This window comes from Podarcis vaucheri (assembly GCF_965113315.1).
Source record: "Podarcis vaucheri genome assembly, chromosome: 1".
In the NCBI taxonomy this organism is placed as follows: domain Eukaryota; kingdom Metazoa; phylum Chordata; class Lepidosauria; order Squamata; family Lacertidae; genus Podarcis; species Podarcis vaucheri.
Window position 1 is genome coordinate 28,814,486 of NC_138759.1, and position 25,738 is coordinate 28,840,223.

General features: G+C 42.8%; 1 protein-coding gene across 5 annotated transcripts in view; it reads left to right on the forward strand.

Moving 5' to 3' along the window:
• CEP128 (centrosomal protein 128) overlaps positions 1 to 25,738 on the forward strand; it is a 185,316-nt gene that overhangs the window by 10,982 nt on the left and 148,596 nt on the right. For 4 of the 5 annotated variants that reach the window (XM_082232527.1, XM_082232528.1, XM_082232524.1 and 1 more), the window contains exons 7-11: positions 194 to 271; positions 13,188 to 13,304; positions 20,434 to 20,520; positions 22,527 to 22,601; positions 24,752 to 24,884. In XM_082232527.1, the coding sequence (XP_082088653.1) occupies positions 194 to 271; positions 13,188 to 13,304; positions 20,434 to 20,520; positions 22,527 to 22,601; positions 24,752 to 24,884 (490 nt within the window). The remainder of the gene's footprint in view (positions 1 to 193; positions 272 to 13,187; positions 13,305 to 20,433; positions 20,521 to 22,526; positions 22,602 to 24,751; positions 24,885 to 25,738) is intronic. The other variant, XM_082232526.1, reaches the window with a different exon arrangement.

A 25,738-nucleotide genomic window follows, 5' to 3' on the forward strand; every position in this document is an offset into this window, starting at 1 on the left:
AACAAAGCCATGCCCCGTTTCTTTGTTTATAACTTAGTTGTGTTGCGCTACTGGAAATTTGCTATGCGAGAGTTTCTTCTAGCCAGAAGGGCTGTGTCCTGAAGTAACAACACTTTAACAGTAATGTTAAAAGAATCATTCGCATGATATATTTAGAAATGGTTTTCATTTTGTTTTCATGCTTCCTTTTGCACGAAGAACTGATGCAGAAACAAAAAGGATGTTGGAAGACTTGTCTGACAAACTGAACGAATCCCAAAGACAGGATGCGGTGAGTGCCTTGAAAAATTGGCATTTTGTTGTGGGGCGGGATGGAGGTGGCTTCTTGTAGGGCTGCTTTGCAATACTCTGTGCAGTTTGTAAACCATATTGCAAATGATGGCATGTTAAAGCACCCCTAGAGCCAGGCAAAGTCTGAGCTTGTTAACTTGCTTGCCCTCTTCTCTTCTGTATATAATATTAAGACTGTTAAGTTTGGATTGTCTAAACTGGGTCAGTCAAAACATTAATCTCCTGCACAACTGGTGCTTGGCTCATGGACTGTTGAAGAAAGTGGTTAATAGTAGCAGCCCTTCACGTTGGGATAACCCTTTCCATTGTTTCAAGGGCTTCTTGTGCATTGCAAACCTTACCTTACGGTGTTGTTGTAAGTCAAGTCAGTATCATTACCCCCCCATATTGCATATTGCAGGGGGGTGGTGTTGAGCCTGAGAGGGAATGGCTTGCCTAAACCCAGCTAGTGGGTGTATAGCAAAAAAGATTCAAGCCAGGGGCTTCCTGATTCACAGCTCATCCTCTTATCCACTGGATTACACCAGCTCTCCATAAGACAAGAATGGGAAAACAGCATATAGATGTACTTAAGGACTCAAGAGACTTTGCCACTACTGCTAAATACTAGTACCAGAGATGACGTGTGATAAATGCACCCCTACAATAAAAACCCCACAATAAGAGGCTCTTGCAGTTTACAAGCTGGTGTGGAGGAGGTAGAAAATGCTGGGTGTTCCTTGGTCTTGAGGAAAGAAGGAAGAAATAGAATAATAGAATTGCAGAGTTGGAAGGGACCCAAGGGTCATCTAGTCCAACCCCCCTGCAATGGTGGGAGCAGGGCTGGGGGTGGGTGGGTTGGAGTCCGGGCAAAGAAATACAGCAAGTAACAGGCATTGGAAAAGAAGGAGCAATGGCAAATAGCCGACCAAAAGGACCACCCAGCCCTACAGCTATAAACTCATGAGAGGATACAGTGGTACCTCAGGTTACATACGCTTCAGGTTACAGACTCCGCTAACCCAGAAATAGTGCTTCAGGTTAAGAACTTTGCTTCAGGATGAGAACAGAAATCGTGCAGCGGCGGCGCAGCGGCAGCAGGAGGCCCCATTAGCTAAAGTGGTGCTTCAGGTTAAGAACAGCTTCAGGTTAAGTACGGACCTCCGGCACGAATTAAGTACTTAACCTGAAGTACCACTGTATTAGTATAGTTGGGAGGACCGTAGCTCACTAGCAGGGCATCTGCAGAAGGTTCCGGGTTCAGTCCCCGGCACCCACAGGGAGTGTCCCCTGTCTGAAACTCCTGAGAGCTCCTGTCAGGCAGTGTAGATAACTGAGCTAGGTGTACACAATGGTTTGACTCCATGTAAAGCAGCTTCCTATGTTTTGAATGATGGACTCCTTCTCTCCTGTTTATTTTGTTGCTTTCTTTCTTGGTGCGATGCCCTCTTGCTCAGAGGCCCATGTTTTCAGCAATAGCACTGGCGCTATTAGCACGAGAGCGGGAGCTCTTTCTAATGTCCCTGACGGCCTTAAGTCTTTCAGCTTTTCCTGGTCAGCCGCTCAAATTCAACAGAATGGACTTTCCCCCCTGAGGGACAAATGACATGTTTTACTGTAGCTGTATTAAACAATGCCCCGATGGATGCTCCTTGCTTGCAAAGGGCTCACAGGAGGAGAGACAGCGGATGAGCGGGGATTAAATCCTGCCACCTTGGCTGCACGATCCTGTTCCCTCCTGAGAGGAGAGCACGCAGCCAATGGCGGCTTAAACCCCAGCCTCCTACCCAAAAATAAGTCTTGGATATATTTATTTGTAGTGACCCACTGTACAACTCTCCTGCTGGTTATAAGCAATCTTACGCAGTGCTCAGATGTACCTCAGCAAAGAATGGTTTGACATGGGCAGCAATATGTAACATGCAACATTGCGACAACCCAACTAACAAGGACGGCTGTGGATTTGTCCTTGAAGAAGATAGCGATGACAACTTTTATCCTTAGTTAAAATATTTGGGAAAACATACTTCAGCTTTCCCTATTCTTGAGGATTTGTGGAGGACGTTTTGACAACAACATACCAACTTAATAAAAAGTGTTGTCATGGAATCAAAGCACTCTTTCATTTTCATCCCCTTGGCTTTTTATTGCACATAGAATCCGTTGCATCTGTCAAATTGTTTTACTCAGTTTGTTGCTCACACTTGAGTATTACATGTTTTTGCCTGTTTATCTTTAAATGCTGAAGGTGTTTTTTTTTCCCCAGAGGAAATGACTTATTACTGACAACAATCATGTCTAGAAATTTTACCACAGTCATAGGCTGTAAACAAAGACAGTGCCTAATTTAATCCTTCAAGGTGATACCTCTACCCTTTTGTAAAGATCTGGAAGGATATATGTTGACAGATTAAGTGGGGTGAATTAAGAGAGTATTTTATACAGTGGTACCTCGGTTTACGAACTTAATCCGTTCCTGAAGTCCATTCTTAAACCAAATCTGTTCTTAAACCAAGGTGTGCATTCCCTAAAGATGCCTCCCACCGCTGGTGCCCTTCCACCGTCTGGCTTCCGTTCGTAGACCGAAGTAAAGTTTGCAAACCGGAACACTACTTCTTGTTTTGCGGAGTTTGTAAACCGAATAGTTCGTAAACGGGACTTTTTGTAAACCGAGGTACCGCTGTATATGGAATGTTACCTCAATTGCTGCTCAGTGTCAGATAGGGGGGCTATATGATGAAAAATTTAGTGTGTTAAACAGAAGACAGGCTATATTTTGGCTTCTCTGGACTATTGTCCAAAAATAAAATCTCAAAATTAAATTTTTCCAGCTCATGTGACCTGCTCCTGACATCAGATGGACCGAAAGGCTATAAAAACAACCCATAACTACAACCCTAATTCATTTATTTAACCCAAATAGTAATGGCCACCCATTCTGGCCCATAGAACATTTCCGCTGTGATATCAGTATGCGCTTTTTAAAAGTATGTGGATCTATGGAATAAAGATAATCAAAATGTAATCTAAAAAAAGGAAGACATTTAAAAGCTTGCTTTTCATTGTTCAGAAGCCCTAAAATCAAAACAGATCTCAGTCAGAAAGGCTGAGTTTTTGAGAGTTGCATTGAAAGACAACCCATGGAAAGCCTCAGGGTTAAACTCAACCCCCCGCATTGCAGCACAATCTGCAAATGAGAAAACATCATGGAGTGGCATGTCTTCAGATTATTACTTGTGTAATGGGGGAACCGCTGTGTGTAAAATTAAATACTGACATCAAAACCTCACAATGTTATCATTCCCTGTTGGCTTTGCAAATAATAATAAAAGAGTTACATAAGTCAAAGGGAGCTGTGAAAATGTGTGTTTGCGTGTGATACAGGTGAGGCAGTAGTTGTTGGGGTTTTTTTAAACAAAAAAAAGTCTTTAACTGAGCAGGCCTCATCCTTATGGACGTCTGCTATTGGAGGTAGTAGGCCTCTGAATGCTGCTTGGCGGGGATCAGAAGTGGGTGAGTGCTGTGCCCGTGTCTATCTTATGAGTTTCCTTCTGAGGCATCTGGCTGGCCCTCTTACTGGTAGAGCACATCCTTTGCATACAAAATTTCCTAAGCTTCAGTCCCTGGCGTCTTCAGTTAGGGCTGGGAGAGGCCTCTGTAGGTAAGAGACAGAGACAGATGGACCAAATGGTCTCATTCTGTATCAGGCAACTTCTGTGTATCTTTTAAAAATAAGCGTCTCTGCCCCCAAACCCAGCCTCTTGCCTTCCATAGATTTCTTTTTATTAAAAAAATATCATTTGCAATAGTTTCTAACAGAAGGTTTATTCCATTTCCGAAGAAGAAATTCAGGAAGTTTCGGAAAGTGCTGAGATGAGGGACACTTGTGCCAACTGGAAGTCTTCATTATTTCTACAAATTTACAGTACAATGCAGTATGATGTTAGCATGCAGGCAAGTACTGTCAACATAGTAATTAAAACTGATCTGGAGCTGCCAAGGCAAAAAGAACAAAGAACAATTTTGTGGCACACAGCTCTGTTTGTTTGTTTGTACTTGTTACGTTACAGTGATTAATTATTCTTGATGAAGTTGGCCGATTTTGTCTACGCATGCCAGAGGATCCATGCAGAGTGGGGGAAGCATAGGCAAGCTTGTGCAGGGCGGGGGTGGGGGGGGGCAGCCCTCAGGCTTTGCAGAAGTGCATAAAAACCTTTATTTTTGTGGAAAGAAACTAAGCAGAGGGAGGACTGAAAAGAGCCCAGTGAGAATGAAACATGCTTAGCGGCTACAGGCTGCAGGCTACAGTGTTTGTTGGGAAGCTGGAGTGCGGAGAGCAAAAAACAGTGGAGGGGAGAATGGGCTGTCCAGAAAGAGGGCCTAGGTGGCTGAAATCCCAAACAGGGTCAGTCTACATGCCAACATTTTCTTCCAGGTCCCATTTCATAGAATCATAGAAATGTAGAGTTGGAAGGGATCCCGAGGGTCATGTAGTCCAACCCCCTGCAATGTAGGAATCCCAACAAACAAAACAACAACAAATAAACCTATGGTCACATAAAGCATCATCAGTAAACACACGAGACGTAACCGGCTGTGTTCTTAAATAAATAAGGTATACTAGTCATTGTATCAAGTTGTAAATTTCAACAGAAGTATCTCATAAAGTTCAACAAACGAACAAAGCAGAAGACCCAGTGGATCACATCATTCTCTAGTCAGTTCTAGTAAAATCCTTTCACAGTACAGTGGTACCTCGGGTTACATTCACTTCAAGTTACACACTCCGCTAACCCAGAAATAGTGCTTCAGGTTAAGAACTTTGCTTCAGGATGAGAACAGAAATTGTGTGGTGGCGGCGCAGCGGCAGTGAGAGGCCCCATTAGCTAAAGTGGTGATTCAGATTAAGAACAGTTTCAGGTTAAGTACAGACCTCCGGAACGAATTAAGTACTTAACCCGAGGTACCACTGTAGTAGCTGCTACTATGTCCTAAGATCCACTGTGTTGTAATATCACATCTGTTCTTTAACTACTGATGAAGCCCAGGACGGCGAAACAAGCCCAATATTCTGGAAATCCTTGTCTAGACTATGTGAAAGGAGTTTGTGGAACTGTAACAACCTTTCATGTGGATTGTTTGGACTTTATGAGCAGACAGGTGGGATAGACACCATTACATGGATGGACCTTATGCATGAACTGACTAGAGAATGGTCTGATCCACTGAGTCTTCTGCTTTGTTCGTTTTTTGAACTTTATGAGTTACTTCTGTTGACATTTACAATTTGATACAATGAATAGTATACCTTATTTATTTAAGAACACATCCAGTTACTTCTCGTGTGTTTATTGATGGAATCTCAACTAAAGCATCCATGGCAGATGGCCACCCAACCTCTCCTTCAAAAGCTTCAATGCAGGAGAGGCCACCACCTCCTGAGGGAGTCCGTTCCATTGCTGAACAGCTCTTACTGTCACAAAGTTCTTCCTAGTTGGAATCTTCTTTCTTGTAATCGGAAGCCATTGCCTCGAGTCCTACCCTCCAGAGCAGGAATAAACAAGCTTGCTCCCTCTTCCCTTGAGATATTCGAAGATGACTGTCATATCTCCTCTCAGTCTCCTCTTTTCCAGGCTAAACATCCCCAACTCCTTCAACCGTTCTCCATAAGGCTTGTTTTTCTTTTTTTCTTTACCATTGTTATTATTATTATTATAATTAGGAAAATAGGAAGCTGTTTTATAGTGAGTCTATGACCACTTGTCCGTGTATCTCTGTATTGTCTGCAATGACTAACAGTGTTTCTCTAGGGTTTTGGGTAGGGAACATTCTTAGCCTTAGCTGGAGACGCTGGGGATTGAACCTGGGACCTTCTGCAAGCCAAGCAAATGTCCTGCAGTGGATTTCTGTATCTTTTGTTGCCATGTCTATTAAAATGGCTGCCCTCCAGGGGCGTGTGGGCTTGTTGATTATGCTGCTAAGAGCCTGTGACACTTACACATTTCTTTATCAGATGCATGAAAAGGACAGTAAGGATGTTGGATATATATAGAATGTGTGATTTGCTGAGATTACTTTGTAAACCTAAAGGGGGGAGAACAGCTGTTAGCGCTGCTTCCAACTACAAATCCTGAAAACTCAATTGAATCTTATCATGCATATGTATCACCCTGAAACATGGGTGGCTTTGAAGGGTTTGCGAGAAGAAATATATGTTTCCCTGTACAAAAACCTGAGCATTTTGTTTGGAAAACTCTGGCATCTGAGGATTTGCAGTTATTAGCCCTATTTTAGTTCTTTGATCTCTGCTCTCCCTACATATGAGATTGCATTGAATTAAAGTGCCTTGAATTAAATTACATTGAATTAAAACAGTAGTAGATTAGTATTATCTGTAGTAATCTAAGAGCAACATTATTTGCACTTGAATTTCAAATCCGTTTATTTGTCTAAGGAAACTAGGAAGGATGCCCATTCCCAGCCTTGAATTTTGCGATAATTAATAAAACTTCTGCAATCAACTTACACAAACACTGTAACAATTTTGTTTTAGCAGAGAGCAGGTATGGAATTATTATTTTTTGCAGATGACGTAGTGCTATATTTAACAAATGCTCACATTAACAAAGATGAAATTGATAAAGTTGTTTGGTGACATACATAAGCTTAGACAAAGCAGCAGTTATTGGATCATATGTTAAGAAAGCATTTTGCATCAACAATAACTTTTTCTAAGTGAGTCCAGTCACACAACTAGGGATATTATTTAAGCAAAATTACGTTACAAGAATACCTTTCCAACTTGGATGTTGAAAAAATCAGAATTCTATTGTTAGGGGACAGAATTTTAGAATATCCTTTTTGAGACAAAATAAAAAAAAATCCTTCCAGTAGCACTTTAAAGACCAACTAAGTTAGTTCTTGGTATGAGCTTTCGTGTGCATGCACACTTCTTCAGATACACTTTTTGAGACAGAATTAGTGCAGCCATAATTAATATTTTTCCCGTTTAACTTCTAGTGCTGAGGAATTTTCATGTTTCATTAGGTTTTAAAGGAGCAGCAAGGAATGCAGAAAAAAGGTCTCAGTTTATTTTTCATGGCAAACAAGCAAGTTGTGAAGGGACAGATGAGGAGATTGGTGTGTAAAGGGAAGGGGGTTTGGCTAGGTGTGGGGGAAGGGCAGTTGGCAAAGGGGTTGGTGGATGAGCTGACAAGTGGAATGAGCGATGGGGCATCTGCCAGTTAATAAAATTTATGAAACCAACTTAGTAGAAAGTGGTAGTTCAAACAATGAAATTATAAATCGAAGGCTTGTGTATGATCCAGCAACGTGCCCCCATATTATGAACTGAGCTTTCCCAGAAACTATGCGTGTATTCCCTTTTGTGCAGGTGCGCTGATGGGTACATAGCAGCTTTGGAAATTTCTACAGCATTAGCTGGAGAATTGGCATCTCCACAGCCCATCCTGGTGCCAGGGATGGTTCCCACAGGTGCTTAAATGCACATGAGCAGCACCAGTTTAATAGTTGTCATTGAAGCAGTGCTGATGGGTTGGGGAAGGGGGTGGGGGCGAGATCCCTTCCCCAGACAGTCACAAGTATTGCTTAAAATAAAAAAATTCCTTCCAGTAGCACCTTAAAGACCAACTAAGTTAGTTCTTGGTATGAGCTTTCGTGTGCATGCACACTTCTTCAGATACACACAAGTATTGCTTGTTTGGGTTGGGGATGAAGGCATCTGAGAGAGTTGACTCTCACCAGCACTTTGCAGAACATGACATGCCTTTGCCTTTTGGCTTCTCTCTGGGAATCCGCTTTGGCTGCTGTGGCTGAATAATTTAACGGTGAGAATTTGGGAATGGCCATGAGGACTGTTTTGGCCTCAGCAGCCAGTCTTGGCTTCTGCTGTGTCTTTGTATAGTCCTTTGTCCAAGTGTCCTTATACTCTGCCCAGATGACTTTTGGACTGTGAAGTCTACCTGAGATTTAGGCTCCAGGCCCCTCTTGAGCTTTAAAGACCTCAAGGTTTTACAAAGGGAGACTGGGACTCCGGAGCAAAGCATCAAGAAGCAGCGTGAAGACCCCTTTCGCTGTGAGCGAAACCCATAGATGTGCAGCGCAGGCAACTGACAAATGTGCCACCATCTTCTGATCTTGTGCTGGTCTCAGTAAAGCGTGGAATTTCAGAGATTTATAGACCTGATCCTCTATTGATAAAGGGCAGGCCATGGAGCAGGGGTGGCTAACCTGTGCCTTTCCCTCTGGTTGGGCTCCCCCTCCCTTCAGCCCTTTCATGTGTGTGCAGCAGGACTCTTGACACTCTCCTCACCTCCGGCAGCATCCACTTGTGCTGCTCAACAAGCTGTTCTTGAAACTCGAGGGAGCTTTGTGAACAGAGCTGGACAAACTGTTAGGACCTGTGACCTAAATACAAATGAGGAACCCTTGGCTTGCAAATGGATGCAGTGGCGCATTCTCAAGTGGGTTTGCTGATTCTACTGCCGTGTGTTCTGCAGAAGCAAAATTCCGTCTATTGTTGGATTGCATTTGCTAGAGCAGCACAAGCCCAAAAACACCTGTCTCATGTCCGACATGTGTAGTTGTGCTCTAGCCTTGTATGCAGCCATTGCCTGCGTAAGGGGCTGGTTGTGAGTTGGGGCAACTGTCTCCCCGACACTTCTAGAATACAACCTCTGCCCCCTCCTTATTTGATGTTTCATCCTTGGAATTCCTATGTTGGAAGTTTACGTATTTTTATTCTTTTGACTGAAGTTCCTGTTGATTGCATACTGTGGATTGCAATTTCAGTTCTCTCAAGTTCTGTTCCATGGCTACAGCTGCTTAGACTTTTAACTGCCCTTGACTCTAGCGTGCTGTTTTTTAAGTACTTGTAATGATTGGTTTCTTTTGGAGCGTTGCTTGAAAACCTTCCATCTAATGTTGTTTGAAAAGTAATTTGGCTCCAATAAATCGGGAATTAACCTTCAGTAATCATGGATTAATCATCCATTCTTGATACTTTTTAAATGTCTTTCCCTAAAAGAGAAAGCAAGGAGAGTGCTTTCCATAACAGTGTAGTTCAGATTGCTTTTGCAAAGAACACAGAATGCCAATGAAATAAAGGACTAAATATATAAAACAATCTTAGGTGTTTTTAAAAACATGGGTTCGGTTCCAAAGAACCGTGAGCAGAAGGGGGGAAAGCATCACTGCTGTTTTGTCAGCTCTGTGATGCTGCACTGTAAAAAAAAGGTCTCCCATTTGCATGCGTTTAAAGTAGGAATTGCATTATAACGTGATTAGCAAGGTGAACAAGGAAGATACAGGGTGTGCAGCATATAAACTCTAGTTGCTCATTGAAAAAGGGCTTGTGCAAAGTCTTGCATAAGAGTCTGAGCATTGGCAAGGACTTTGCTGAATTTGGGGGTTATTCCTTGCACATCCTCCTTCTTCCAGGTTGTAAACTGTTCTTCCATGAGTAGGTGATGTTTTTGGCGAGCGAAAGGGCACTTTGAGACTCAAGCCAAGGAGATGACATTGGTGTGTTCAGCTAAATTATGAATTTAGGGCTGACCTTTTTGTTGCGGCAGTTCCAACCAAGTATAAATGGTAAAGAAGCAGTTTAAAGACGGTGGAAACTATAGCATAGTTTCAGTAAGTGTAGACATTTTGGAAGGAAAAACACAATCTATAGTACATCTAACCTTCATAATTGTGGACGTTGGTTATGATTGTAGTGCCAACTCCAAATATGACTTAACATTTATTGTTTGCAAATCATATGGATAAATGCTGCTGCAAAATGTACTATGACGCCATGAATACAGCTCCGCAGCATGGAAACTGCAATAAAAAGCAATAACTACCATAAAGCTATAATAAGTCCCATGTTTGCATAGAATGTTCAACTCCCTGCTCACTGCTAGAGGGCAGTGTCTGCAAATAGATGAGGAAAGGAAAGAATGAAAACCGCAATCTAGGGAAGTATTATTTTCCTGTTTTCTTTCCCTGTAGAGCAAAGAAATAATTACAGCAAATAATTCTTCTGATCATATTACTGCAGTTACTGATTCATTCAGTCATATTTTTTATTATTTTAAGGCCAGAGGCTATTCTAGTTCAGTTCTTGATTTGTCATTTAGCAAAGTTACAACAACAAAAATCCTGGCAGTGGCATATGGAATTTCAGTGTGGTTTCACAAAAATCTAATTTTCACATTATGGTAAGTTGTCTCTGATCCAATTCCACATGTGTACAACCAGTGACCCTAGATGGGGTTGCACATTTCCATCCATATCAAAAGACTCATCCTGCCATTCTAATGTGATCCAAATGTGAGTCTTGTCATCCAGATGCACATTTGCACCTGGAATACCTGCAGGCTTGTGAAACCTGCTTCCGCCTATGAATCTCTCTTTGCTCTATTAGGGTGGCAGTGTGATCATACTTGACCAAGGATTTGTCAACACACACACACTCACACACATTTTGTTTGAAGGCCCATGGCGCTGCAACCTTGTTGTAAATAAGCAGGTCAGGATCTGAATGGGAGACCACTTGGGGTCCCATTAAGCTCCACAAGATAAAAATTTGTAAGAAGTATATTGCTGGATTCTAAGACAAGCTCTGCATATTTTATTTGTCATAATTAGATTTGCTTTATTGAGTTGTGAGAAATAGCTATGCAGGGCAGTGGAGCCTCACTGGTGACCAGATTTCTAGCTCATTCCAACTCTGGCTTCTGAGGCTTCTCCAGGTTATATGCTCCAGGCTGTGATCAAATGTGCCTTCTGCTTTTTTTTTCTTTTTCCTTTTAAGAAGAAGAAAGTTGAGATTCTCTTTACCCAAATGCTGCACATGATAATGGCCTGTTCCTCTGAAGCTTTCTTTTCCTGCCTTTTGTGTTCAAATATTTTGGAGGTCCCAATTCGCAAGGTGGTTAGACTAGTCTCAACTAGGGCCAGGTCCTTTTCAGTACTGGCCCCGACTTGGTGGAACGCTCTGTCACAAGAGACTAGGGCCCTGCAGGACTTGACATCTTTCCACAGGGCCTGCAAGACAGAGCTGTTCCGCCTGGCCTTTGGTTTGGATTCAGTCTGACCCTTATGTTTCCCTCCCCTTATGGTTTTGATCTATGGGCTGCTTTTAAAATGAGGCTGCATTTTAAATTGCATTTTAACCTGTATTTTAAATTGTCCCCCCCCCATTATGTTTTTACTGTAATTTTACTGGTGTTAGCCGCCCTGAGCCCGGGGAGGGCAGGGTATAAATAAAATTTATTATTATTATTAACCTTGTAAGGTAAAGGTAAAGGTAAAGGGACCCCTGACCATTAGGTCCAGTCGTGACCGACTCTGGGGTTGCGGCGCTCATCTTGCTTTATTGGCCGAGGGAGCTGGCATACAGCTTCTGGGTCATGTGGCCAGCATGACCAAGCCGCTTCTGGTGAACCAGAGCAGCGCACGGAAACACCGTTTACCTTCCTGCTGGAGTGGTACCTATTTATCTACTTGCACTTTGACGTGCTTTCGAACTGCTAGGTTGCCAGGAGCTGGGACCAAGCAACGGGAGCTCACCCTGTTGTGGGGATTTGAACCGCCGACCTTCTGATCGGCAAGTCCTAGGCTCTGTGGTTTAACCCACAGCGCCACCCGCATACTCGCATGCAAAGCAGTACATGGTAACAAGGAGGAAAGCTCACATGTGGCAGTGGTCAACGGGTCAAAAGAACCCAGTCTGTTACCGAAGAGACTTTGGCTTTTAGCAGATGCAGATTGATTGCAATGCTTTTTAAGGTCTTCGTGGCTCAGGATACGCCCTCAAGTGAATTAAGCCGCACTCCCTGTCTCAGCTCCAAGGCCCTGAAATTAGGCAAGGGAGAGAAAGACTTATAGAATCATAGAAATGTAGAATTGGAAGGGATCCTGAGGGGTCATCTAGCCCAACCCCTTGCAATGCATGAATCCTGCCCATAACCATCCCTGGGTGGGCTTGAACCACAAACCTTCTGGTTAACAGCCAGACGCACTGACCCATTGTGTCACAGACTCCGAAGAAAATGCTGCCTTCGGCCGGGGTCCCATGTGAATCAAACCTACAATGAGACTCAGTCTCCAAGGCAGCACAAATTTGTTTGCTGCATTTATATACCGTATATACTCGAGTATAAGCCGATTTTTTCAGCACATTTTTTATGCTGAAAAAGCCCCCCTTGGCTTATACTCGAGTGAGGGTCCTTTCGGGCTGCTCCTTCCTCCTCCGCCTTTGCCGTTGTCAGTGGCGGAGGAGGAGGAACGAGCAGCCCGAAAGCAGCCCTTTCAGGCTTCTCGTTCTTCCTCCGCCACTGCCTCCACCACCAGGTTTGTGGTGTGGTGAACCAGTTTATACTTGAGTCAATAAGTTTTCCCAGTTTTTTTGTGGTAAAATTAGGTTCCTTGGCTTATATTCGAGTATATATGGTAGCATCTTTCTGCCAACGTACCTGAGGCAGTTTACATTTTTAAAAGAATAAGACAAATAAATGGCATGGAGTGCAAGGCTTGGGGAGGTGGGGACAGTCCAATTGGAGCCGGTCCGGTAGTTGTCTTTGCTTACTTGCTTTGCTTTCTTTCTCCTTCCCGTGGGACAGGTGTTTCTCTTGGCCCTGTGAAGGGAGGTGGTGTTGGAGGGCACAGACAACCTGAGTGGAGCTTGCCCCAGCGTTGTTTCTGTGCCCTCCCCCCTTTTGCTTTTCATCTTCTTTACCACAAGGCAGATAGGCATTTCATTGCTAACCAACGGAGGACTTCACAAGTGTATTTAGGCCTTTGCATTTACTTTGCTAGAAAAACGAGTGGTATTTTTTTTTTTAAACTTTCAATGCCATGCTAACGGAAGAATTTCACTTCTCCCCAACCCGCCTTTTTCATTGAAGGTGTCGGAACAGGTGGAGAGGAGGCTTCAGGAGATAGAACGAGAAATCCGCTCGGAAAGGCAGCTTGTTGAAAGACGTCAGGATCAGCTGGGACACATGTCTCTGCATCTGCAGGAGGTATGCAAAGCAGTCAAGTTTTTTTAAAATACGTACAGAACTGCATATCTATCTGGTCCTTGCTCCCTGTCTGGTTTGAGCTAATTATTTCAAGGAATGACTGCCATTTTTGCAGATGCATTTTGTTGTGCATCAAGCGAACTGTCAGACAGCCATACATGAAAGGGGTTCTCTTCCCTGAGGCAGCGAGTATTTAAAGCGTTTTTTTGGTTCTGAGCAGGCTTTGGGGTTTTTTGTGTTTCTTTTTAAACATCTTCAGTTACACCTAAGATTTAAACTGTTAAAAACGCTGTTAACAACCACCTTGTGAATACTGCTCTCTTGAAGCCTAAATATGATGTAATGAATAGCCGGTTTCCTCGTGCTGTATAATCAGCTTTGCTTGAAGCAAAATGCATCTGGCAGAGTACAAGAGTTTGTGCTGTGGAGACAAACTGAGCTATTGTTCGCTTTTTGAAAAGGCAAATTAAGGCCCTTTTGGCCCTCTCTTAGAAAAGAGTGTGTGAAATGCCTGCAAGAGTGGTAGAGAAATTACTCCACCCTAACACTTGAAAACCTCGGGGAGATAAAATGCGTACTTTGTAATTTTAGATTTAATTTAAGTGCTTGGGCGATTATTTGGATAGTCATCTCTGACTGACTTTACTCTGGTGTCTCACAGAGTCTATGAAAAGTTTAATTTCATATTTGGTTGCCTTAATACATGTGGTGACCTATGTGCTTTTTTAAAAAAAGGCAATTGCAGATTATACAGTGCAGTATAAGCCAGTGAGGATTAATTTAGATTGACACTTTCTGTTCTGAAAGAGTGACTCTCCTTTCGGAGGTCACATTAAAGAAGAAAAAGAGAGAAAGTAGCATACATTTTAATTTGGGTAAAGATTCATGTGCTCTTCTTGGGTCAAAGAGTTTTGAATTCTCTGTCTTTAAATTTCATGGAATGGTGGTAAAAGGTTGTGATCCATTAGAGTGGAGAGGAAATGAAGGTGTTTGAGTTCTGCACAGTAAATTCTCAAATGGGCTAGCAATTTATTTATTTTTTCCAGATGTTTGTTACTTTTTCAGGAGCTATGTGCATCATTTGGTACCGGCAATAGCCAATTGATTTGCAACCACGCCAGTGCGCATTGCACCGAACCCCAAAGTGACTTTAAAAATGGCAGATGTGAACCCAGAGAGGGCAAAAAAGAAAATGTGAAAACAATGTCTGGCTATCCCATGAGCCTTTGTAAATGCAATCCCAGGAGCCCTTGGACCGACTTCTGAGGCATGTGGAGAGTTATCGAGTTTGAGCAAGGAGGTTTGGAGGGAGCGATTCTGGTGTTTTCAGGCTTTGCCAATTGTGTTTCAATTATACGCAATTTAACTGATGAACGCGATGCCTTGGAATGTAACCTCTGTGTAAATTGGGAGTTGCCTATGCTGTTGTTTCCAAACCTCTGTATGCATTTTTTTAAAAAAAGAACAATAGCAGGGGTCCACTGCCAACCACTGCAGCCCCCTGGCCCAGCTTTCTACTCCTGGCTGTCATTCGCCTCTGTTGGAAGGTTGCAGAGCTGATGAACCAGGGCTTGCGTTATGTTTTTACCACTTTCCCTGAACTGTGCTTATCATGAAAAAGAATCTGAAGAAGTGTGCATGCACACGAAAGCTCATACCAAGAACTAACTTAGTTGGTCTTTAAGGTGCTACTGGAAGGAATTTTTTATTTTGACTATGGCAGACCAACACGGCTACCTATCTGTAACTGTGCTTATCATGAGGCTTTGATCGAATAAAAGAAATTTGACCAGCACTCAAAGCCAAGGGATGCCACTGTATAATAAAGAATGGTTTGCCTGGCTTTCGCCCCAGGGAGGTAACTTTGGTTACGCTAACACAGCGGTTTGACTTCGCCCTCAGAGGCGCACTCCATTGTCTCTTGCGACAGACAGAAGCCAACTAACTAACTAACTAACTAACTAACTAACTAACTAACTAACAGCTAGTCAACGCAACTATGTATTTAGGGTAAGAATTGATTTCCTGCCATTTGAATTGTTTTACATGGGATTAAATTTGCTTCTCAGAGTTTATCTTTTCAGTTGCTTTCAAATCTTTACGACGCCAATGCATTTTGAGAAAAAAAGAAGCCTGCAGAATCTCTGTGGCCACTAGGAGCCAGTGTTTTGCCATCCGTGAAGAGCAAGGGGGCTGAGCAAATCCCATTTCACAGTTTCAAACCTTGTTGGAATGTGCTGAATTTCTTTTCTCTTTTTAGTAGTGATGGCACAGAGGTGCGCATTTTATTTATACCCCCTACGGTCCAGCCGGCAGTTAAACGTGTGATTTCTTTATGCATGTTGCATTCCGGAGTGCTAATTGTTGTAAGGGCACTCTAAAATGCTTTCCAATTTCTCTTCCCACCCCCACCTCCCAATTTTGTGATTTGGACTTTTGACATTTTTATGTTTTTCTTGAACTAATGTCTAAAGAGAGGCGTTAGGGGAGGTGTGTGGAGGGGGGAGCAACTGAGCTCCTGGGTGTTGGGGTCATTTCTTGAGGAAGTGAACATAATGAGGAACTGTGTATTCTGCGCTCAGGCAAAGGGTCTAACTAGTCCAGCATTTTGTCCCCAACTGGTTCCCTGATTGGCCAACAGTAGTTATGGAGAAAATAAAGAGTCAGCTGATCACCTTCCCACAACACACTGTCTGCATCCCCTAAGACAGTAGTGGTGAATCTGTTGCCCTCCAAATTTTGATGGACTTCAGCACCAGCCAGCATGTCCTAATGGTCAGCAACGATGCAAATTGCAGTTTGGCAACAGCTGAAGGGACCCCTGTTCTCCACCCCTAATCTAAGAGGCATTCCCCAGTTCAGGACTGTAACTGGCTTGTCCCCCTGTCCATTCTTCAGATCTTCTTGCATTGCTCTTCTAGTCTCATTGGAGAGAAGTCCTCAGTCCCCTACAGCTGGTCCTAAGGGCCAAAATGGGCTGTGCTTCAGACATTGTATTTATTTATTCATTCCTTTAATTTGTCAGTCACTTTATCTTGCCTAGGGTAACCCAAAGCGACTTCCAACCAAACAAATAGACAATAAGCCCCACATAGACACGTTAAAACCAAGAAGAAGGAGAAATGCATTAAAAAGATCCCACCCACAAAGGGATGCACTGCACAAATATAATCCAGAGATGGATTAAAGTGTGATAATGTAGTGCTAGACAAATGGATGATGGATATGTTCAGTGCCCATAGCCATCATTTCTGGCCCTGCCTAGCCCTGGACGTGTCACAACCCTTCTTAATGCAGCAGGAGCCTTGACCTCCTCCAGTGGTGGAGGAGAAGAGGATGCTTCTGGTGCTGTTCTGCATAGCATCTGTTCCCTCTCAGTGTCTCCTGGGCCATGGAAGTACCCTTTCCCTTCCATGAACTTGTCAGGTGGTAAGCAGTGGGGCCTGTAGACACCTGGCTTTTTGCCTCTTGTCAGTGCTGAGTGATTTTCATCAAGGAGAAGAGTTGTGCTGGCTGGGCAGATCATTTTAAAAACTTGCCAGCCGGGCCCAGGGATGGTGGTGTTTCTGAGGATGCTCCTGACCGGCCAGTACAACTTAAATGTTTTAAGTAAGCCCCCCCCCCCCGCAGGAACTTGCATAAGATCAATGGAAAACAGACAGTCTCTGCCCACAAGTTTACAATCTAAGGGTTGCTTCCTTAGATTATCAGTTCTTATATTGATCAGCTGGAATGGAGGGAAGGAAGAGTCAAGAAGAGCTGATCTCAGCAGGGCTGATGGAGTGGTCCTGCTTCCCCCCTCTCCCTCTGCCAGGTGGCAGTTGATGGAGGAAGGAGCTCAATGGGGCTGGTCCTCCAGGCAAGCTGATGGAATGGTCCTGCAGCCCCACCTTTCCTTCTGCTATAGCTTGACAGAATGCTGCTGCTTGGTCCTCTGTAAAAGGATCTTCCTTCTCATGGACCTTTGATGCTGTCAGAAGTGTTTTTGAGAGTCCACGTTTTGAATAACAGCTAAATTGCACTTATCTGCCTGTTTGACACTCCTGAAGAAGGTTGGTGAGGCGAGTCTTCCTGCCGCAGAAATGGTGTTTATTCTTCCTTGGGAAGGATTCTCTTTCTCCTTCTTCTGTATATTTGGCATCTCTGGCTTTAATAGCACCATCCATCAATTTACTTGTGATTCATGTTTGGCTGATGGGTCTGCAATTTCCCAGGCTTAGGAGAAGAAAAGCATCTTATTACATGCATGTCTTGAGGATAACCCTATTTAACAATTACTGTGCCTGTAGTACGCACCTTCTTATTTATTCTTCCATAACTTTTAATTAGAGAAATATAGCAGCAAACACAATTGCTCTTGACACCGTATGACACTGACTTTGTAATTGCTGTAGCTCTTATCTGAACTCGATTTGTCACTCCACAGCATTATCGTAGTTTACTTAGATAGTTGGCTCTTTGGGGGAAAGTGTCTGTCATTAACATTGGGTGTGTGTGTGTTTTTTTTATAAATAGGTTTTAAGTGTTATGCTCTTTACAACACTTATGGACTGTTTTCCTCTATCCAGATGATCACATTTAAGAAATTAAATAGAAGCCCGAACAATGGGCTGATTCCCCTCCTTGGTAAATATGGGCTGGGATCCAAAGCGCCACTTTAGGCATTCCCACAAGCTTGAGCATGCCTGGTAGGGTTTTCTATCACAGGCTGCTTTTGAAAGTCTCCTTGGTTTCAAAAGCAGCTTGCTGTGTATGGTGGGTGTCTGCTGTTTTGAGAAACACAAATCCATAGCCCCTCCTTCTGATCATGCAGAACCAGTTGTGTGGGTCTTTGGAACACCCCCTTGGTCCAGTAGGGGGCTGGCAGCATGCTCCCTTGGTTATTCAGCTTTGGGAACTTCTGAATAGGCAAGGCTAGGCAGTGGCCTGTTTTGGACGTACAGATCTTGGCTTAGATCTCTGGGACCTTTGCAAGCTTTGTGCCTGCAGACTCCGACATATGCTACTGCCAGCCCTCGTAGCTCAGTGGTGGAGAATCTGCTTTGCAGGCAAAAAGTCTTTGGTTCAATCCCCAATATCTCCATGCAGGATTGGGAATGGTTTCCCGTGTGAAACCTTGGAGAGAGCTAGATGAACCAGGGGTCTAACTCGATATAAGGCGGTTTCCAATGTTTTCCTCCCTTCTCCGCACACTGCAGTTAACCCAGGAAATCTAATCAATGATTGTTTCCTGTTAAATCCAAACTGAAAACCTATGATTATTAAGTTGGGAATGAGCTAGGATCTTCAACCATAGTCTGAAGTCGGTTCTTTATTTCTGTTAGGTCACAAGTGACTGATGCGAGTATGCTATTGGCAGAGCAGTCTAGGCAAAATAGGTTTGATTTACTTCCACGTGTGGTATGTGAGAGACTCTGCATTTTCCTTGGTTCTGAAAATTTCCTTTCGTGTGTGTGTATGTGCTGTTTAGTCATATACCTGCTTTTCGTAAAACCAATACAGTTATGGACTATTTATTTTTACTGTACCTGGAAAATAAAATGGAATGGCTTATTTGAAATACCAGTGGGGTGAGAGATTGCTTTTTTATTTCATGTTATTGCTGCTTAATGGCCTAAATATCCTTCAGTGCTGCTTTGATAAGCTGAGGTTGGCATATTGATTTCCAAGACTGAGTTAAGATGTCTTAATGATAAGATGCCTAATTCCTATTCTGTGTTAGCAAAATCTTCCGCGGTTACTTATTGCTTCTAGTTTTTCTGTGCTAGTATAGCTGACATTGTGGAGCCAGTATGCAAGGCATCTCCAAGCTGCATACAATCCTCTGTGAGGTAAATTCAACAGGAAACTGCCTTAGACCAGGTACAGATTATTTGCCTACATTGCCAGAATTGTCTTCTCTATCTAGCGATAGTACTTGGAGGGCCTAAACTTCCCCATAACTGCTACTTTCCTGTTTTAAACTGTTTAAATCTAGTTAAACCTGGGTTACTTTGAACCCTTTATTCTACTACATTTTTGTGTTCACCTGTGCTGCTTAAGAATCATGCAAGGAGCTCAGTTATTGGTTTAATATTCTGAAATGTCCTTCCGATAGGCTTAAGTTGGGCTTCTTGGGTTGGAGCCAATGAGATTGCCCTACCCTGTTGTACACATAGCCATGCTGACAAGGGGACTTCCTAGATTTGTCTGCAATTATACAGCCTTCCTCTTGCCTGATGGCCCCATTACATATCACTTCCAGCAATGCTGGGTAGACATATCAAGTGGAAGTGCAATGCTTTTGTCAGATAAGGTAATGGTAAAGGTAAAGGACCCCTGGACAGTTAAGTCCAGTCAAAGACGCCTATGGGGTGCGGCACTCATCTCGCTTCAGGCCAAGGGAGCAGAGAGATTTTTGGGTCATGTGGCCAGCATGACTAAACCGTTACTGGCACAACGGGACACCATGACAAGTGCTAGAGCGCACAGAGATGCCGTTTACCTATTTATCTACTTGCACTGGTGTGCTTTCGAACTGCTTGGTTGGCAGGAACTGGAACAGAGCAATGGGAGCTCAACCCACCGGAAGGATTTAAACCGCACACGGCCGACCTTCTGATCGGCAAGCCAAAGAGGCTTATTGGTTTAGACCACAGTGCCACCTGATTGGGGGACTTCCGACTGAGTGGCAGAAGAGGGCTGTTTAACCCTTTCCATCCTAGATATCTGTATACTGAAAATTTCTTTCTCCACACACCCTACTGTTTTTCTCCCCAAGAGGTAAAAGATAGGGGATCTTATATATCTTTTGACAGTTAAAATAGGTGTGGGAGTTTATGATTTTGAACATACATCCAGCTTGGGAAAGGGTTAAACATTCTGTGTCTTGAAGGGAGAGTTGAGGCAGGCTGAGGCTCAGCTTGCTTATTGGGGTATGGAAGCTAATGGATTGCAAGGTAACAAGCTTAGTTGTGGACACTATGCATTCGATACATCTATTTATAGCTTTGCACGATATAATCTCACACACCAGTGTGTTCTGCTGTGTTTGTGCATGTGTAAATAATACAAATGTCAGCATATTTTATAAATTAAGGCTTTGATGGTTTTGCAAAAAAGAAACAAATTCCCATTTTCTTCCTTCAAGGCTTTAAAACAACAAGATGCTAAAGCTAATGAAGTGGAAACTGTCTTGAAGAATAAAGTACTGAAAATGGAGGGTGAAAAAAACAAAGTAAGTTGTGGTTTTTTTTAATGTTCATGGTGTAGTATCTTCATGTTGCAATTGATGCAGTGACTTTTGCACCCATGCTTTAAAAATATGAAGTATCTTTGCTTTAACATATAATAGCAGGTATCAGCATCAAACTCTGTGCCTTTCATAGTAAGATGTCCAGCTTCTTTTCAGAGGCACCTGCCCAGATTGTACTGCTCCTTCCAAGGTGACCTACATCAAGAATACTTAAGCCTGTAAAAACAGGAAGGCGTCATACTTGTTGAGGCCCACGCAGATAAATTTGGCCCTTAACAACAGTTAAAACACTCACTGCTATTAAAACTAGGGGGTAGGAGAAGAAACCAATAAAACAAATGCAATAGAAAAGCGAGAATTAAAATGCGGCAAAAGCTTGGTGAAATAAAAATGCCTTCACCACCTGCTGAACTAACCTCCCTTCAGAGGGATTTTCACAACTGGGGAGCCATCACTTAAAAGATCCATGAAGTGCTCCAAAATCTCTTCGTAGATGGCTGCATTGACCCTGGGCTTAATGAAGCTTAATGAAGCCCCAAATCAACACAGACTGTGGAAACTTCACATTGGACTTCAAGCATCTGGCATTGTGTGCCTCCCCATTCTTCCTCCAGACTCTGGGTCCTTGGTTTCCAAATGAGATGCAAAATCTGCTCTCATCAGAAAAGAGATTTGGGGAGCCATGTCATCAGGGTCAACACAGCCATCTACCAAGAGATTTTGGAGCACTTCGTGCTTCCTTCCGCAGACGAGCTTTATGCGGATGCTGATTTCATTTTCCAGCAGGACTTTGTCACCTGCCCACACTGCCAAAAGTACCAAAACCTGGTTCAATGGACATGGGATTACTGTGCTTGATTGGCCAGCAAACCCGCCTGACCTGAACCCCATAGAGAATCTATGGGGCATTGCCAAGAGAAAGATGAGATACATGAGACCGAGCAATGTAGTAGAGCTGAAGGCTGTTATTGATGATTCCTGGTCTTCTATAACACCTCAGCAGTGCCACAGGCTGATAGCATCCATGCCACGCCGCATTGAGGCAGTAATTGAAGCAAAAGGGGCCCAAACCAAGTACTGAGTACATATGCATGCTTCTACTTCTCAGAGGTCCAATATTGCTCTATTTGCAGTCCTTGTTTTGCTGATTTCATTTAATATTCTAATTTTCTGAGATTGTTAATTTCGGGTTTTCATCAGCTGTACGCCATAAACATCACAATTATAACAAATAAAGGCTTGACATATCTCACTTTGCATGTCATGAGTCTATCTCATATATTAGTTTCACCCTTTAAGTTGAATTCCTGAAATAAATGAACTTTTCCACAATATTCTAATTTTTCGAGTTTCACCTGTATGTAATAACCAGGATTTTTGAGTTAGGCCTGGACTCAAACCGAGTGGTGTGGTCAGGAAAGCCAAGTACCAGAAATTATTCTGGCTGCTGCATTTCGCAGCAGCTTCACTTTCCAAACCCTTTCAAGGGCTAATATAACTATAACTAAGAGGGTATTTGTTGTTCTTTCAAGAACTTGCGTTCAGTTTTGAGTTAATCACAGACATCTGCAATACCCATTCTTCATTCTGGCTTGAAATTCTGGGTGTTTCTTTTTTTTTAATGTGCCTTTGGGTTTTTACTTTTTTCCCTTCTCAACCTGGGATTTCTGGTTATTATGAGTCAAACAACCTTTCAAACTGTGTTGCCACCTTGAAAGGGGAGCCCATCTAGAGTATGAGGGAGATAACACGCGCAACTCAGTTACATAACGTAGTTTTTAGGAGAGGCAGAAATGCATGTATTTGTAAACAGATCGTTTGATCTAAGGAAGCATTGGCATAATAGGCATTTGGCGAGCTTAGCAAAGTGTTGCATAGGAAATGAGCATTCAGCAGACTTCTGGGTATATTAAATATTGTAGCTAAATAATTCATGACATTACTAGCAGTGGAATGATTTTTTTGTCACTCTTTCTAATCCGAATAAGCTTGAACAAGATTTGGAGCAGTCCCGGAGGAAACTGGATCAGTCGGAAAACAGCAGAGAGGTTCTTCTCCACCAGGTAACTACTTTCCTGTGTAAAAACCTGTCTCTGTTCACAGTAGGCAGTGCTCTTAAAACTTTCTATCAAATAGTGCGGTAGGAAGTTAGAAATAAGTATGATAAGAAAACAGCCACAAAAGTGCATACCAAGCTTTATTACAGAATGATAGTTTATTAGTCTGGTTCTCACATGGTGCTAAGCTTAGTGCAAATGTGTAGGCCTCCAGAGAGGAGCTGGTGCTTTGCTCCAGTCCAGTCATTGTGCTGCTGTGGTAAACTGTGGTTTGCCTTAGCATGTTGTCCAGACTTAAGCTCCTGGTCTAGCTCTTCCCGGAGAAACTATGAGCCGTAAACCAAAGGCAGGTCTTAGTTTCAGCTCATGATTTGTCTGCATAGAGCAGAACTGAAACGACGTGCTAAGCCAGGCTTTGCTTAGTGCAGCAGCAAAGGAGTCCAACATTTGCTCATTTGTGCTAAACCATGGTTTGACTTAGCGTAACACGCAAATGAGAGCAACATGAAGTTCTTTTGCCAAAGTCAACTTGAGAAATGTAGCAGAAGCGGATTGGCTTGCTTATCTTGTGGCATGGCGTATTAATATAACGTTTTGCCTTTTGTATCCTGCCCATTCTAGAGAAAGAACACTTAGAATGTTTGTTTGTTTGGCTTTATAGCTATTTGGGGGATCTGAACCAGGTCTGCTGGGCCCAAGTTTAGCACTCTGTCCACTGCACCACACTGGGTGGGTAGGGGAAGCTAGCACTTGAATATGTTGTATGAAAGCAGGAGGGGACAACAGGCTACATGATAGCATCAGCAGCTTGAAGGACTTACCTTATACTGTAGTTTGTCACAGCTGGAATGTGCCTAGTGTTTGCTTTCAGGGATTGCTCTGCATTTGGATCTTACTTTGTTCTAATTGACGCTCTAGAAAATTAGTTCTGCAGACTCTGTCACGCCAAATAAGACGCTCCATAGCTGTTGTTTTTAGTTTGGTTAAAAATAAATTCTCACTTACACATTCACACCTGCATACCTGTGGATATGATGAAATAGATTACATGTTATATTTATGGTTTACTTTCTTTGGGTTTAAGGGTTGTTTAATGTTGTGATAGTATAAATTATTGGGCACATTTCAATGTATTTTGAAAGAGCAGAGAAAGTAATTTACTAAAGATAGTGAAAAGAGCGATTGGATTCCTCCACCAGCAGCACCCCACCCTCCGTCCTGGAACTGCTTTACCTTGTTTTACTTTTGCACAAGCAAATTATAACTTGGCGAAAACAAATTGCCTTGAAGTGGCTAATCTCTCTGCTGGCCTCTAGCTGTATAATTTATTCAGAAGCAAAACCAGCTAGTCAAATAAACTTCTTTGTCTTTCACTGAGGCTCGGTTGGTGTGCTTGGTTTTGTAACAGCCCAGTTTTGCCCCATCTCGGTGTTGCAGTGCACAAAATTATGCAGAATGCCCTCAGAGGGCAATGTGGGATTGTTACTCCCATTCCATACATGCATAAGCTGTGAAGGAACCTGTGTGTTCTTTGGGAACCTTTTGAGTAGGCAGGGTTTCTGATTGCATGTGGAGAGGTCCCTTGCATTTCCCCCCTTGTTATTAATTCATTTAGATAACAACGTTTCTTTAATAATGGCAAAGCAGTTTACAAAAGATGAAATAAAATATAAAACAATTAAAACTAATAAAAGAACCAAGGCTGCTTAAATCCTCCAAAACAGCACATCAGTGTAGCAGCAGTGAGATAATACTCACTGGCAAAGCAGTATAGTGACTGATAAGATCAGATATCCCAGCGGCCTCTTTTCAACAACAGCATGAGGACCCAGGGGCCTGTGTGAAGAGGTATACCTTAAACAACTCCCCAAGCTGAAAAAGCCAAAGACCAAGGCAGTTTGATAAAGAGGGAGCCGGGTGGGGATATCCTCCTGAATCGGAAGCTTCCATTTAAAACAGAGAAATCTCATGCTGCTTATGCTTGGCTCATTGCTAAGTATAGTGTATGGGTAATGGTCACATTTTGCTTTAGGATCTTTTAAAGAATTGATAATGTCAGTGAAAATATGCCTCCACATTTTATTGAAATTGGTTTCTGGTTTGTTAAAAAAGCTGGCACTTGTCTGTGTATATGTGTGTGTGTGTGTGTGTGTTAGATTGAGGATCTTCGTTCCCAACTCCTTAGAGCAGAAGAGGAACGACTGAATCTTCACCATCAAATATCTCAGGTTGCCATGCATCGCCAGAGCCATCCAGCTGAGCAAAAGGATGACGGGAGGCGGCAAAGAGGTAACACTCTTTTCCCCATTACTATTCAGGACAGAAAAATAAGACCTTATAGTAACTATACCTTGAGGAAGACTCAGCGCTTGAAATGGCAAGTCTTGGTTTACTGAAAGCTGGAAATAACAGAGAACTGTGGGCAAAATCAAGTTGTGAACAAAAGCATATGTCTCAATGTCTGTTGTTCACAATCTCAGCACATTGAACCTCCTCCTCATCGTGACCGAAATAGACAAAAGTTAATTCAGAGATTTATGTGAAAGGAGTTGTGTAAATTAAATGTGAGCCATTATCGAAGCTGCAGTTTAGCAAACGCTAGGCAGTTCATATTTCATATCTTAAATTCTTGATTTAGCAAAAGCCTTGCTAATACATTTTTTTGTTAGGTAGACTGGCAACCAGCTAGGATCTGATTTCTTACAGGCTGCTGAAGGATTATGAATTGGAATTTGGGCTTGTCTTGTCCGAGCTGTAGGTCCCTGCTATCGTAACAAGCATGGTAGAAGTTGCACAAAGATAGCAGAGGCAGGCAGTAGTGTGTGAAAAATATTAGGAGCTAGATCTGGAGCATTCACTAGAAGTAATTGCATCAGTGGGGTCTGGAAGCAATCCACCGAAACCTACTGTTGGGTGCCAGCCATTCATTTTCAAAGGGCTAGTAGGGGAGCACTGTGTGGCAGTAAATGGAGGTTGCAAATCAGCTGTGCTCAGTAGAGCTCAGCTTTGGTCCCTTGTGATGCAGAACAAATCAATACAGGTTGATCTCTAAATGTGCCCTGCTGGTATGCTTAAAACAGCTATAAATAGCAGTTGCATCCTCAAGCCTCAATATCCCTCGTATATCCTTTCCACTGTATGAA